Here is a 15,820-nt window from a genome sequence, read left to right on the forward strand (position 1 = left end):
GTGGCAGAAACAAGATTCCCCTAAAATATTCTACAATGAATTGTCAATTTTGAGTTTCAGATAAAATTTTTATTCTTAATTCCATCTACATTTATTTTACCAGCATTTAAACTTAATATACGATAGAACATACGTAAATATCACCACATGAAATATTATTGGGCTTCGATGTAAGGTTGCTGATGTATGGAGCTGTTTACAAAGAGTTGTCAATATTCATCAAGCATAATTTACTTTCATTGATATTCATCGCGCTGTCACGTTCATCAGGAGTCGTCAATATTCTTCAGGAATAACCTCTCTTCATTACTATTCATTCAGACATCACTGTCTATCTCTGTTTATCAAGAGTTCTCAGCACTGCCCGTCCAGGAGGGGTACCACTCTTCACCTGGAAAAGACTATTTCTTCTTTGTATATCTATCAATAATGATTAAAGACTAGGATAATAATGTCACCGAATATAAGAAATATTGAATTTTCCATATTAATAAGAAAAGGTCTGATTTCAGTGTCCCTTATTATTATTATTATTATTATTATTATTATTATTATTATTATTATTATTATTATTATTATTATTATTATTATTATTATTATTATTGTTGTTGTTGTTGTTGTTGTTGTTGTGTAATAAAATCCACAATTATATAGTCATACATTTACTATATAATTGTGGATTTTATTACACAGATTGTTTTCACGAAATTGTGAATCTCTTAGCATTATTATTATTATTATTATTATTATTATTATTATTATTATTATTATTATTATTATTATTGCAATATCAACCGAGCATTCATTGTTGTCGCACGCTCTCCCGGAACAAGCCGGAAAGGCCCACATTAACTTGCAACGAAGGATATTGCAGAACAGGATGTCCAGGTGTGAGGACCAAGACGAATTAAACAAAGAGAAAGAAGCAATCAAAGCGACACACCCATATGGTGAAAGAGTATCAGTTGAGAGATAGGCTAAAGGACCCTCCTTCCATTTCACGAAAGCCGTTTTCCAGCCTGTAAACCAAAACGTTCGCTCTCTCTTCCAGATTCATGGGGATGGGGAATGTCATCACCTTTGCCAGCGCTATTGCCACGGGTCAGTCCTCGAACGGGGCCACCTGTGTTGCCAACTGTTCGAGTTCGTAAGTGTCGATTGCAAGAACTGTGCTTTGTTGGATTTGCACTCAAGGAAGGATGTTTAAACACGAATATAAAACCGACGCTCAGATATGAACGTTTAAGTAAAATATCACGATATTTCTGCACATAACATGCATATGTTTATGTACATATATATATATGTATATATATATATATATATATATATATATATGTATATATATATATATATATATATATATATATATATATATATATATATATATATATATATATATATATATATATATATATATATATATATATATATATTGAGCTCCTTGCTTCTCGAGTTCGTAAGTGTCGCTTGCAAGAATTATGCTTTGCTGGATTTGCACTCAAGGCTGACGTCTTGATATGAGCGTTGTAAATAAAATCTCAAGTTCTTTTTCTGCACATTATATGCATACTTGTATAGCTCTCTCTCTCTCTCTCTCTCTCTCTCTCTCTCTCTCTCTCTCTCTCTCTCTCTATATATACTGTACTATATATGTATATTTCTGTATTTGTATATAATATATATATATGTATACATAGTATGTATATATTTATATATATATATATATATATATATATGTATGTACATATATACTGTAAATATATATATATATATATATATATATATATATATATATATATATATATATATATATATATATATATATGTATGTATGTATGTATGTATGTATGTATGTATGTGTATATATATGTTGATAATGAACTCTTAACTTCTCGATACTTGTTCACTTTTTGGAGAACCGCCGTAAATCCAAGTGGGAATTGATTAAAAAGGGTGTCGCATTCTTGGTGGAATTCTAACCTATGTTTGTGAGGTTACGGGAAGCTAGCAGCTTTCCTATAAGCATAACGTTCTAATTGATAATATTATTTACGAAACGGATGATATCGTTTGATTAAATGCAAACTGACTTCTTTAGGAAAGAAAAACTCATGCTCACGGTAACAAGATTGGGGACTTGGACTTGTGACAGCAAAACATTTCTGGTACCTTTATTGGTGGTACGTATTGCAAAAAAAAAAAAAAAAAAAAATCGTCCGTATGACAGCGCCTTTAGAGTAAGACAAAGTTATAGAAGAAAGATGAAAGGGAACAGAAGATATATAATCAGAATAGCAGTTGGTGTCAGAGAGAGAGAAAAAAAAGAAAATCCTTGAATCCTAATAACGGAATGCGGCCCTGGATACACGGCAAGTGGAGCCATCATGCCATAGGAGAAGAGTCCCCCACGAAACCATGACATTTCCCCTCCTCTTCCCACAGATCGACGCAAATCGGCTACCGGTGCATCCCAGTGCGGCTCGACGGAGCATCCAACAAGACCGAGGAGATCACGAGGGCCATCTTTGGCGTCAGCGCCGGAAACTTCTTCAGAGATGTAGGCAAAGATTTAGCGGCGTCATGGCGGGAGATTGTGTACATGTGTCTCATCGGTCTAGCCTTTGCTATCATCATTACGGCGATGCTTAGGTAAGACTGTATTAAAGACTGTAATCCTGACCGTGCCATATCTATCTTTCTGTCTGCCTGCTTTACTCTAAGTGAGGGATAAGGTCTCTATAGAGCTTGAGAAGTTTGTGATGACGATAAATACTTGAGAATGAAGGGTAGTCCTGTTAAAGTTGTATATTGAAGTCATCAAGATCCTTCCTCAAAAACAGATGATAGCTTGATATACCAAGCGTATCTATGTTGCAATATTACATAGGCTTGATTCACAGGCATATGTTGCTAAACGCATTTAACTGCTTCAGACGGAGGTATCGAGTTATTCACACCGATGTAAACTGTCTTTAATTTCTCTAGAGAAGAATAAAATGAAATTAGATGATGAGGTATGAAGAAAATTGTTGAATAAATCTTAAGGAGTTTTAGGTGCTGTAGTTTGAAGGAGAACGGTCGGTTGATTAATTTATTAACATTTCTACTGGCATTGCAACTACGGGATTGAAGGAGAGGAGAAAGTACAAGACTTATTACAGAGATTTTTTGTGACTGGGATAAGAGATTATTTAGAGACAGTACCCACTGATTCACATATGGGAACAACTTCTTTCAAATGAAAAAGTATACCTTAGTTTTACCAGACCACTGAGCTGATTAACAGCTCTCCTAGGGCTGGCCCGAAGGATTAGACTTATTTTACATGGCTAAGAACTAATTGGTTACTTAGCAACGGGACCTACAGCTTATTGTGGAATCCGAAGCACATTATAGCGAGAAATGAATTTCTATCATCAGAAATAAATTCCTCTAACTCTTCATCAGCCGGCCGGGGAATCGAACTCCGGTCTAGCGAGTGCCAGTCCACAGCTGTACTGACTCATCCAACGAAGAGCGTCTTTCAAAATTATGAAGTAGATTAAAATGAAACCATTCGTCTGAAGCATCCAAAAGAAATGCCTGTATATCTTTGCATAGTCAAGAATTTCCTTATCCGAAATCTGAGGCCTAGCATTATTAGCTATTCATTTATCAGAAGTTTTTCAAACATAAAGTTTATTCTTTTTTTCACAGATTTCTGGCGGAATTCGTAGTATGGCTGACAGTGGCGATCATCATCCTGGGAAGTATCGCAGCCACCATCTATCTCTGGGTCAGTTGGCACTTCAGGTCCAAGGACGTCGAGAAGATGGAGAAGGACACCAGTGGAAAGTACTCCGACTACGAAAAGGAACTCATGAAGAAACAACTCACCGGGTTCCTGATTGGCGCCATCGTCGTTTCCATATTCACCGTAAGATTGAGAGTGTTACTTCACAACTCTCACTTAACCGATAAATTACAACTCATTTAGATCCAGTTATTCCTTTACTTAGAAGCAGTGAATATCAGTTTAATATGACTGGTGGATTTACGTATTGATGAGATGTTTTTCCTTGGCAGGTTCTGACCATCCTTCTTCTGATAGCTATGAGGAACAGGATCAAGCTGGTGATTGCTCTTTTCAAGGAGGCTGGAAAGGCCGTTGCTTCCATGCCGTTGCTGCTTCTTCAGCCAGTCTGGGTCAGTTTGTTTACTCTCTTTGTCACTGAAGAATTTCAGTGAAACAATAAAACAAGAACACAACTCATTTCTTCAGTTCAAGACTATACGAGATAGAAAAATAGTAGAAAAAGAGTTAGGAGTTTCAGAAAATATAAAATATAAAAAATTCCATGAAGGTCTTAGGATATTTGTTGTAGAAGAGGGTGACGGATGGCTACTGAAACGAATGGAAGTTCAAAAAAAGATAATTATATACAGTATTATGCAAATTTATTTCCTCTTGAGCCTACTGTCTTCTGATACTCATATTCACGTATATCATAGAATTGATTAACTAGTGTGTGATTTTTTTTTATTCCAAAAGGTTCCCTTTAAAATAATTTCTACACAGGGGTCTGTGTTTGAATTGAATAGTCGTGTTGGATTAAGGTTGTCAGAAAATACGATAATATGTATTCTGAATCCTGTCCATTTGATTAATAGTCTCAAACCTATGCACTTTGTCCTCATGGAACGTATTGCCACATTTTGATTAACAAGTACAGGATTCCTATGGCTGATCTAGTATATATATACAGTATATGTGTGTACTATATATATACAGAATATATAGTATATATAAATGTATACTGTATACATATATATATATATATATACATACATACATATATATAAATTTATATACGTATATATATATATGTATGTATATACATACATACATATATATAATATATACAGATACATAATCTTGCACAGACACAAGCAGCTTCATCATATTGTACCCTCGTCTGACCTTTTATTCTTAACTTTTAACCTCCGCTCCCAACCACGCCCCCTCCCCCCGATAGAAAACACTTTTTTCGCACAAAGAGAGAAAACTAAGTCTTTTCCCTAAACTAGAAGAGAAAACTAGGTGTTTTTCCTCGTACCAACATAGACAAATTAAGTATTTTCCTCATTCTGAGAGAGAAAACTAAGTCTTCTTTCCTTCTCAGACTTGCATTTGGTTGGTGGTGATCTGTGGCGCCTTCGTCTACGGAGTCTTCTTCATCGAGGCGTCAGGAGAGCCGAAGAGAGTCGGCCAGACGATCCATTTCGTCATTGCAGATTTCATACTCGTAAGTTATACATGTATAAAGGCGTGAGTCACACAAGCCCGTTGAACTGTGGCTAATAATTGACTGATTTGATTTTAAAAGCTGTCGTAACAAATTACCTAAAACCGGTAAGAAAAGTTAAATCATGCAGGTTCGTGCCTGCACAACGACACAATAATGATTGTGGCTGTATACAAGTTGATATGAGAATGAATGTTTGATTGTTGCAAAGTTTGTTCGTTAGATACTAACTAGGGCCAGAAAAACGTACTCCGAGACAGTGTCTTAAGGGAGCCATATATTTTAGTATATTATGTAGCTGAAAACGATACACATGGTAGCCTTCAATAGCTGTCGAATGCTTACCGTGTCAGTTAACTGTGGATGGATTAGAAACGATAAGTTGTGTCGATTAAACTATTGCACCAGCTGTATGTGTCTATGTGTTTGTTGTCTGAGAATGTACTAAAAAAAATAAGTGTTTGATTAGCTAAGATGCTTGTCACAATTGATTGTTGACTTATATGTACGTGCGTGTGAAATTACTGTACACTCTTATGGAGGTGATTTTTTTGAGGGGGAGGGTATAATTTGTCTGCCGGGATCTAGAACTTTTGTATTGTTCTATTTTAGTTATCAGGGTGGTACGTATTCTTAAAAAACGACCGGTTCCTGCTGTTTTACGAAAGAAAGCGCAAATGATATGGATTAGTTGGCTAAATATGCAAATTGCATCTGTACATTGAGTGTCTGGGTAACTATGCAAACAACATTATTGTGTCCGAAAATGAAAGCATAAATGCTCATATATTTGAGTAACTATGTAAGTGGCCTTGCCAGAGGTTTGCAATCTTTGATTGCCCTTTGTTTGTGTCTGTTTCGTATGTGTGCGTACATGAGTATATGTGTTCGCGTAGGTGTTACATATGTGTGTGCAGATTTTTGTACGTGTTATTTCTCTTACTCCTTCCAGTGGCTGAGATGGTATCACCTGTTCGCGTTCTTTTGGGTCAGCCAGTTCGTCCTTCATTGCCAGGACCTGACGATAGCTGGAGCCGTGGCCCTCTGGTATTTCGCAAGGTCAGTAGAGCAACAGCAAGGCCCTCCTTTATGAGATTGCTTGCTATGCTTTCTTAGATGGTCATTACTGCTAAAACTTGTGAACGGCAATCAGTAAAATAAGCCGTGGCTTGAAGTGATATAAGGTTATTATTATTATTATTATTATTATTATTATTATTATTATTATTATTATTATTATTATTATTATTATTATTATTAGTAAGTAGAGTTAGCCTTAAAAATGTTTTCTTCTCTCTTCCCTCTCAGGGACAAGAAGAATCTAGGATGGCCAATCGCCACTTCTATGAAGAGGATGTATTTATATCACCTGGGATCCATCGCAATCGGCTCTCTCATCATTGCCATCATGAAAATGATACGGTTCTTACTTAAGGTCATTCCCTAAATACCTTTTTTTTTTTTTTAAAGAAGCTGAGACATTCTGAGTAAAGTACAAGTACATTAATCTTGCATATGAGTTGTGTTGGTCATTGAGAAATCATGAACTTAAAGAAAACTGTAATACCTTATAATTTTGTGGGTTTTGTGTATATTTATGTATTTAAGTTGCATTTTGGCTGTGCAGGATTGATTGCTCGTGCGTGTTTACTCCTTGTTGCAGTTAACCAGGCAGTGTGAGATTAGATTATCAGATTTGAGCACCACCAGTGAAACGGTACACTGGAGAGTTTGTCAGAAATTAACGTCATTTCTCTTTCTGACAGAAATTTGAGAAGAGACTCGGAGGGGCTAATCCTGTATGTGGATTTCTTCTGAAGTGTTGCCAGTGCTGTCTCTGGTGTTTCGAGAAATTCCTCAAGTACCTGAGTCGCAACGCCTACATTGAGATAGGTTAGATATTACCCTGTACTTTCATGAACTAGCTGTGTATTGTGTCTAATATTATAATTCAAAGCACGCAAAAGATTCTATTTACGAAAAGTCCTTCGATTCAAAATGACTCACTCTCGTCACTCCTCCAGCCATTTATGGGTACAGCTTCTGCAAGGGCGCCCAGAAGGCCTTCAACGTGATTGTCAGCAACGCCTTCAGAGTGATGGCGATTAATTACATCGGGTCGTTCGTCCTCCTCCTGGCAAAAGTCGCTGTGGTCGTTCCAACCATCTTCATCGGCATCGAAATTATGAGGGTAAACTTAATTGTCTGGAAAGATAGATTAACATTAGTTAGGTGTTAGAGAAGAGCAATTAGCAGGAGTGGGTAGACGCATATAAATACGTAAATTAAATGAATGGTTATATAGATACCTAGGTAAGGTGATAAATGTAATTTGTGTGATAACAGTTGTGTCACTGATACTTTATCAAATTAGTTCTCCTTCTCCATATACACATACACAATCGTTGGCAAACCAGGTGATGTTCAAAGTTTTGTTATTTGATGAAGAGTTGAAACTATGGTTAGGTGTACATGAGGATTGTATTCAACACCAACATCCTGGAAGAGAGAGTAAGCGTGGAAGATAAAGGAAAGCGTGACCAGGGTTATGGAATGTATGTGTGCGTGAAATGACTTTACATTTCAACATTTTCTTCATGATTCGGAAGGTTGGAGATGAATCACCAGTGTTCTTTCGTGCTCTTGAACGAAAAGGGGTGGATACTGAATGACATATATGTGACTGAAGTTGAAGATGTATATTATAAGCAGTAATAATACGTAGTATTCCGCTAGCTAAGAAGAAAGGTTAATTAAGTAGGAATGAAACAACATTATGATAAAACATGAACGTTTACTGTTTTTCAAACAATTTTACAAGCAACAGTATGTGCTTTCTAAACACCTACTAACTCGAGCTTGTTGGAAATGATGCTAAATCTCTGTCACAAAAAATTTATAGTTTTTCTGTTACTGCTCCTGAGCTATTATTTTTACATATTCTTATTGTATCATTTCCATTTAAGCTCATGAACATCCCGTCGAAATTAGTACAAAAATATAGCAGTGTACAAGGTGCTACAAAACTCAATACTCTTTTCCAAAGAACACTACGCAAACTTGCAAACGTGCACTCGAAAATTATTGTACTGTATACCAGACATACATAAAATAATTGTACTGTATATATGTATATATATACATATATATATATATATATATATATATATATATATATATATATATATATAAATATATAAATTATATATAGTAGGATGTATGGATAGGAAGAACAGTCAGCTCATCATTGACAAATTTATTAATAGCTGCGCTTCGGGATCACCCATATCCCATCTTTTCTGGCTAAAAAGATACAAAAACACTAATTAAAACTTAAAACAGAACTTACAAAATTAAAATGCTTTAAAGACTGAAAATGACAATGACAAAACAAGGAATAGAATACCTTCTGTAGTAAAGTCCCGAGGATGAAAGTTTGATGAGAGTAAACAAGGTCTAGAAGTAAACAGGAATAGGGGGGGTACTAGGCTATGTATAAGGGGGTTGAAGTTAAATGATTATTGAGCGATGGAACAATTTTCTTGATAACCAAGGATTCCAAAATATTAAGGAGGTGTTCCTTCTGCGTCGTGGTCACTATTTCAAAGTTTTTATAGTTTATTGGGTTTTACAAATTAATGGATGATTCTTAATGTTGGACATTTCAGGTTTTGAGCTGACTGTTCTTCCTATCCATACATCCTACTTTAAGACTGTTTGGCTTAGCCTCCCTGAAATAAGAATATATATATATATATATATATATATATATATATATATATATATATATATATATATATATATATATATATATATATATATATATATATATATATATATATATATATATATATATATATATATATGTATGTTTATGTTTATGACATTTTTTTTATCACACCGTGATTTATATACGTGGGATCGAGACTCGGCAGTGCCCGTCCATTTATCATTTATAAATTCCCCTTCGGTGACAATTCCCCATCGGGGATATTCCCGAGGTAGCGTGGATTTGATATTAAGCGATATTTGTAGCTTTATGGTCGTATATAAATCACGGTGTGATAAAAAATGTCATAAAAAGAGCTGCGTGTTCCAAACGTACCAAAGAACTATCATGGTCGAGGTGGGTTAATGCCGAAGCTAAGTACAATTTCCCCGCTCTCGACGGGTAAATAAAGCACACCAGACTCGGCGTTAACTTATACCTCTCTTGATAGCTCAGTGGTTAGCGTCGACTGGATTCGCTGGATGCGCGTCTGTGTCGTGGGATCGAGACTCGGCAGTGCCAGTCCATTTATCACTTATAAATTCCCCTTCGGTGATAATTCCCCATCGGGGATATTCCCGAGGTAGCGTGGATTTGATATGAAGCGATATATTTCATGGTCATATATATATATATATATATATATATATATATATATATATATATATTTGTGTGTGTGAAGAAATATTTAGGCATGTGTGTACTTGTAAGAGTAAATATATCATGTTTATTTCATTCCCCACAGACATTACATGGAACCGTCACCTACATGTGGGTGCCAGTTCTCTTGGCAGCTGTTTTCACGTTCTTCATCGCCCATTGCTTCATCTCCGTTTATGAGGTCAGTCTCTCTCTCTCTCTCTCTCTCTCTCTCTCTCTCTCTCTCTCTCTCTCTCTCTCTCTCTCTCTCTCTCTCTCGTAAGCATCACTGATTACGCGTCTTACTCTGTACGTGAGGTTCTTGTCAGTCATTATAAAATATATGCATTATAATTGATTAATATTTTAGCACATGTCGCTCGGGTAAGAAACATAATACCTTTAAATTGACAAAACATAAAAAGAGAATAAATTGGGATATAACTCTCAAGGATTACTTAGTTGGCTCATATGGCTATCCTTAGATAAAAAAAAAAACCCTCACCAATGCAATTAGTGTAGTTACCCATAAACTTGACTCGGTTTTCTTTGACAAGTATGACCATGCAATGAGACGCTACCGGAAAATTTTAAAACTACATCATTATCACTAAGCTTCCATGGATCCTGAAAACATGTATCGTGTGAATAACAATTAACAGTGTGTAATCAATTGTACCCTGGAGCATAGTAAATGTTCTAAGAGGAATCGAAAAGTCCGATCGTCAGTTTTCGAGCACACCAGAAAAGCTGACAGACTGTGACTGCTGTCCAGGAGTGAAAAGTTTTGGCAGAGGTAGTAAATGAGACAAAGACAAGTCTTATGTGTAACATTTGAATTATTTATCTACAGAATTATATAAAATACAAGTATTTAACATTCTATTTATATTTAGCATTTCCTTTTTTATTTCTCCACAGCTTCTTGAATAGTTCCTTGCCTCAAAAATTTTGGTAATTTTTGGAATTTTATTTTTCTATAAACATTCCAGTATTATTAGTATAGATGATGAAGGTCAAGCGAAAAAAAATTCTTGGCAAATTTCTGAGGGTGGTAACGCCCGTAACATATACTATAGTGTCATTGGACTATTTACTGCTATAAAGAAAAATAATAGCGTAGTACAGATCGTAATATATTGTCATTAATCTTCTTTTACAGATGACGATAGACGCTCTTTTCATATGTTTCTGTGAAGACTGCGAAATGAACGACGGTCTCCAGAAGCCGTATTTTATGAGCAAGGGACTGATGGTAAGAGACTATAGGCTTCGGTGGACTTTCTCAGGAAAGTCGGCAGGAAATTACTGTAGATATTTCCCTTTCCCGTTCTTGGCTTACAGTGCAAATTTCATAAATAAGTCCATCTCATGCATCCTGACCGGTGACGGCTTTATTGTTAAGCCATCTTCAGAGGGCTGATACAAAGTGGTAGAAGTTCATATCATTCCTCTGAAGATGGTTTAGCCGACATTGATCAGGGTTTCCATTTCTTCCCTGTGGTGTTTGATATATAAATCTCACGAGTCTCATATATATATATATATATATATATATATATATATATATATATATATATGTGTGTGTGTGTGTGTGTGTGTGTGTGTGTATATATATATATATATATAATATATTCCGCTTATCACTTTTAAGCAGTATTTGTTGTAGACGTAATGACCTTTTAACTAATTACTTTTTGCACACTTTAAGTATGCTTGTCTTTACAAAAACTTGAATCTGATATGTGGATCCAGTGAAATAAACACCAACTACTAGTAGGGAGAATCGAACTTACTCACATAGGATTGGGGTGGTGTTAAATTACTGTCAGGGTTTCGGATGTACCAAAATTAATGCCAAGACAAGGCCTACCTTCAATGTATCAGCAAAGAGAACATTCACTTCCTCCAACTACGCACAACATGTTAAACTCGTTATTTACTGCATGAACCTGGTACAGTACTGCCAACCTCATTCCCTGAATAACCCTGTCCCTTATTGAGGAGTTTAGACAGAATAACATTATCTCCAAGTTCTAATGTCATCATGTGGGATTTGGCAACTCTCATCAAGATGGCATCTACCCAACTTTTGAAATGCCTCTCATGATACAGGAGGATCCATTCATATACATTACCGTCGCTCCCTGTGCAACGCCCTTACAAGAAAGAAATTCATCAACACAGCTAACATTTTTGACAGTGCCCCAAGCTAACATTGGCTTTGAGCCACAGAAGTGGCGTACTTCCTGCAACAACCATCTGCCCTTTGGGTAACACTTTCAATAGAAAACCCATTACCAAACAAGTAGGAGATCACTATAAGCCACACATGTAATGGGTTATCCAGTTAGTGCACCCTGTCCTAACAATTGTTTCGTAGTGCAACTGCGAGGTTTTCATATTGTTACACCTTTAAAACTTGTTAAATCTCAATTTCCATTTCAGCGCTGAATGACTTCATAGGTCCAGCACTTGGCCTGTGGCCTAAATATTATATTCCATTTTACCACCCAGCCATCCACCCTCCATCTGTCTTGCCAATGTGATATGCCCGTTCTGAACTCTGTAATTCATTATCTCTTCCCCATTGAGGATATAAAGATACATATGAAAAGTTAGGTTTGTAAATAGTATGGATGTACTGAGTTAATTTCCTTTGGGAATTTGCTTTAGTTTTTGTTTTGTTGAAGTGAAACGAATCCTATGGCACGTAGAGTAGAGTCTACAGTATATAGATGATGCAGATATAGCTTTTGACAAATATATCAATAATGAAATACTGTACGTGTCTCCATATGTTTTTAGTGTGACACCAACAGTCTAAATTAATGGGCTCCACGTTTAGACTTGAGGTCGTCATGTGGCCTGACGCTGACTCCCTCACCACTAGCTTCTGCATATGAAGGTCCCTTGCTCTAACCTATGGGATGGCACTTGACGTCCCTAGAGTTGGGGCTTGCTGTCTGGACTCACTCTTATATTACCATATCATCTTATGACATGGGTGTAGATGTATTATATATAATGTACAACATGCTGTAGTCTGACTAAACTTCCATAATATAAGACAAGTCATACATTAGAAATGGAAAAAAGTCCTAGTTCCTATGAAGATTTGACAGATGAATATATTTAGCCAAAATATATTTATCTGTTAATCAGATTCAATCTAAACTATCCTCTCTGCTCCTTTATGGCACAAACTTTCATTCACACCTTCTGTCCTTTCTGTAGCTTCTCTCACATTGCATCCACAAAGATTTTAAACATCCATGAAAACCAGACACTTTCCCATTTACAAATTTTTACAAAATCTAATCTCTCTCGGCAAATTATTATTACGCTTTATATCTTAGCACATTCCATATCCCATGCCTGTTATTCTTTTATAAGCTCTGTCAATATATATATATATAGTATATATATATATATATATATATATATATATATATATTCAGATACATACATACATACATACATATACATATATACATACATACGTACGTACATACATACATGATAGTGACTATAAACACTTGAAAGCTGGTAACAGACCAAGTAGTTGTAGTGTGGAGCAGGGTGTTGAGATGTATGGTGCAAAATGGGATAGACTTAATCATAAATTGGAGGCTGTGGACATCTAAGCTTCATTTCCTCTTTCTGCAGAAACTTGTCGAGAACAGCAAAAAAGCCATAGAAGCCTTAGAAGCCCGCGAAAAGGAACAGCAGCAGCAAGCCTGGACCACAAATGTTGTCCAACCGAACAACGTCTACGTAAGTTAAGAGACGAGAAACGTTCGCGCTCGAAGGATTTTTTTTTCTTTAATTCAAGATCAAAAGGAAGCTTTATTTTATGTTAAGCGTTAAAGGACACGATTGTTAACGTTCATTGTTAAAAGGAAAGTTGATTGTCTTTTTTACGCCTAAGGGAATGGGGAGCTTCGGCATCCCATCAACTCTTGATAGAAAAGATATAGGCTGCATTGTTTGTGTAGTTTGTAAGTCTTAATTGTTTTAACCTTGATATTAAAAGTAGATTTAAGTTAACCCGATTACTGTCGATTCTGAGATGATTGTTACAAGAAGAAGGTGCTGTATGCTACATTCTTACAGGTAAAAATAGAAAGAAAGAAAAAACATTAAGTGGTGTTGGAGTTACTCTGAGTTCCTTGGAAAATTAAGTGCAGCGTCAAACGTTCTTACTAACAAAAGAACGGCTTTTTCCGAAGCCAAAACGATGTGTGAATATATTTAGAAAAGTTTATGTAATAGAGTAATTTCTTGTGATTACGTCAAAAAACCTAGAGTGTCTGAAACACGGAACTACGATTAAAGAAAATGGAGATCTGATTTAGCGTTTGTCTGTGATAAAATTATAACTACAATTGTTGGGTAAGGTAAGTACATAGGAACTCCTGTACCGTGTAAAATTAAGATACTTAGGAACTACTGTGTAGTGTGCACTACATAGGAACTGCAAACGGCAACAGTGTGTGGGCACGAAGTATATCTCGAAAGCAATTCACAGCTGTAGGAATATGCCTAGCAATCGTTCCTGGTGGTAAGGCCTAACCTATTATACCTCGGGGTACATCACACGAAATCATGTAGCTGGACTTTTCAAGATCCTTCTCCATCCTCCTATTTCAGGGCATTCCCGTGGCTCAGCCGCCCCCTCAGCGTCCTCCAGGATACGTCCATGGAGGAATGACACCCCTCCATCCTGCCTATCCTGCCAACTCTATCCCACCATCACCTTCGCACTTCCTTGCACCACCTGGCCAGTAGATGACCGACTGTGCTCTGTAAATACTGTAGTGGTTTCTAAAGGATGGGATGTAGGGAGTGCATCCTTTGTATGTTATACAGTGGGCAGTTATCTTCCTTTTAAGAATTGTGGTCCAAATTTAATCTAATTTGAATTATAATTTTCATACTGTAAATAGATTTATATATGGATTTAAGTTTCGGTTGACCCGGAAAGTGGTTATTGATTTTTAAAAATGTGGTTTGAATTTTACCAATTTTTTTTTCAATAAAAAACGTTTGAGACATAAATTAATCGTTCATATTACATATCAACTTTTATGTGTTTGTAAAAAGATTCTCTTTGAGGTCGGGTAGTTGTCAGTTACTTTTTTTGTACAAAGAGGGACTCCTTTCACGGAAATCAGGCTGAAGAGTTTGAAAAAGGTGAATTCCCTCTGAATACTAGTCCAAATACAGATATGAATAACCAAAATAGACCCAGTAGGCAGACGCAGTCATTAGCTAGTAGGTGATGTTGGTGTGATACTAACGGTTCCTTGTAGGTATACTTACCACGTGTACAGATACTCACGTACAAACAAGTACATTTAACCAGGAAGCTTATGCACATGCACACAGGCACGCATCACAACAGCATATGGAAAATGTGTCTATTGTACTTACAGACAAAATATTACATCATGTATTGAACACCATGGCTTAGTCTGTGATGATGGTAAAGTTGCATTCTCTCTCTCTCTCTCTCTCTCTCTCTCTCTCTCTCTCTCTCTCTCTCTCTCTCTCTCTCTCTCTCTGTTCGAATGCTTATACATCATTCTCTTTATACCATAAAGAGGACAAAAGCGCTTAGAAATGAGTATAGCTTATTAGGCGCAGTGAAACGTGGATGTTTTTATTCATTGAACAATATCATTGACACCGTCTTGGAATCGTCATGTTTTCAGAGTTGAAATTAATGTATCGTGACACGAGCCTGTGTGACGGCTCATATTCAAGAAAAGTGAGAGTTTTTCTTGTCTTCTCTAAAGGAAAATACTTCGTCGGCATGTTGAAAAATGGCCGTCGAATGATCTCGTCCTTCAGATTACTCTCTCTCTCTCTCTCTCTCTCTCTCTCTCTCTCTCTCTCTCTCTCTGATGACCCTAAGAAATATCTTAAGCGTGTTGTTTATTGCACTGTTGAAGACACTTTTCGTGTCCTGGTTGAGATCAGTGTATTCTATCTGTGATAGCACATGCGTTGATGCATGCTTAGTCTTAAAATGAAATAACCATTACAGCTTACAAGTGTGATTGTTTTTTTTTTCTACGTTACAGTTTAACTTAATTAATAATAAACACAACACAACACA

General features: G+C 36.2%; 1 protein-coding gene across 6 annotated transcripts in view; it reads left to right on the plus strand.

Moving 5' to 3' along the window:
* The window catches only part of LOC136846483 (choline transporter-like protein 1), an 81,177-nt gene extending 66,248 nt beyond the window's left edge, over nucleotides 1-14,929 (plus strand). For 4 of the 6 annotated variants that reach the window (XM_067117297.1, XM_067117298.1, XM_067117302.1 and 1 more), the window contains 13 exons: nucleotides 1,052-1,147; nucleotides 2,446-2,652; nucleotides 3,700-3,919; nucleotides 4,069-4,188; nucleotides 5,166-5,288; nucleotides 6,241-6,347; nucleotides 6,597-6,723; nucleotides 7,055-7,181; nucleotides 7,313-7,479; nucleotides 9,803-9,898; nucleotides 10,859-10,951; nucleotides 13,366-13,473; nucleotides 14,350-14,630. In XM_067117297.1, coding sequence (XP_066973398.1) covers nucleotides 1,052-1,147; nucleotides 2,446-2,652; nucleotides 3,700-3,919; nucleotides 4,069-4,188; nucleotides 5,166-5,288; nucleotides 6,241-6,347; nucleotides 6,597-6,723; nucleotides 7,055-7,181; nucleotides 7,313-7,479; nucleotides 9,803-9,898; nucleotides 10,859-10,951; nucleotides 13,366-13,473; nucleotides 14,350-14,487 — 1,729 coding nt within the window. In that variant the 3' untranslated portion in view covers nucleotides 14,488-14,630. Of the gene's footprint in view, nucleotides 1-1,051; nucleotides 1,148-2,445; nucleotides 2,653-3,699; nucleotides 3,920-4,068; nucleotides 4,189-5,165; nucleotides 5,289-6,240; nucleotides 6,348-6,596; nucleotides 6,724-7,054; nucleotides 7,182-7,312; nucleotides 7,480-9,802; nucleotides 9,899-10,858; nucleotides 10,952-13,365; nucleotides 13,837-14,349 lie in introns of those variants that run through there. The other 2 variants (XM_067117300.1, XM_067117301.1) reach the window with 2 other exon arrangements.
* The last annotated feature ends 891 nt before the right edge of the window (nucleotides 14,930-15,820 follow it).

The sequence above is a fragment of the Macrobrachium rosenbergii genome, chromosome 15 (genome assembly GCF_040412425.1).
Source record: "Macrobrachium rosenbergii isolate ZJJX-2024 chromosome 15, ASM4041242v1, whole genome shotgun sequence".
Taxonomy (NCBI): Eukaryota; Metazoa; Arthropoda; class Malacostraca; order Decapoda; family Palaemonidae; genus Macrobrachium; species Macrobrachium rosenbergii.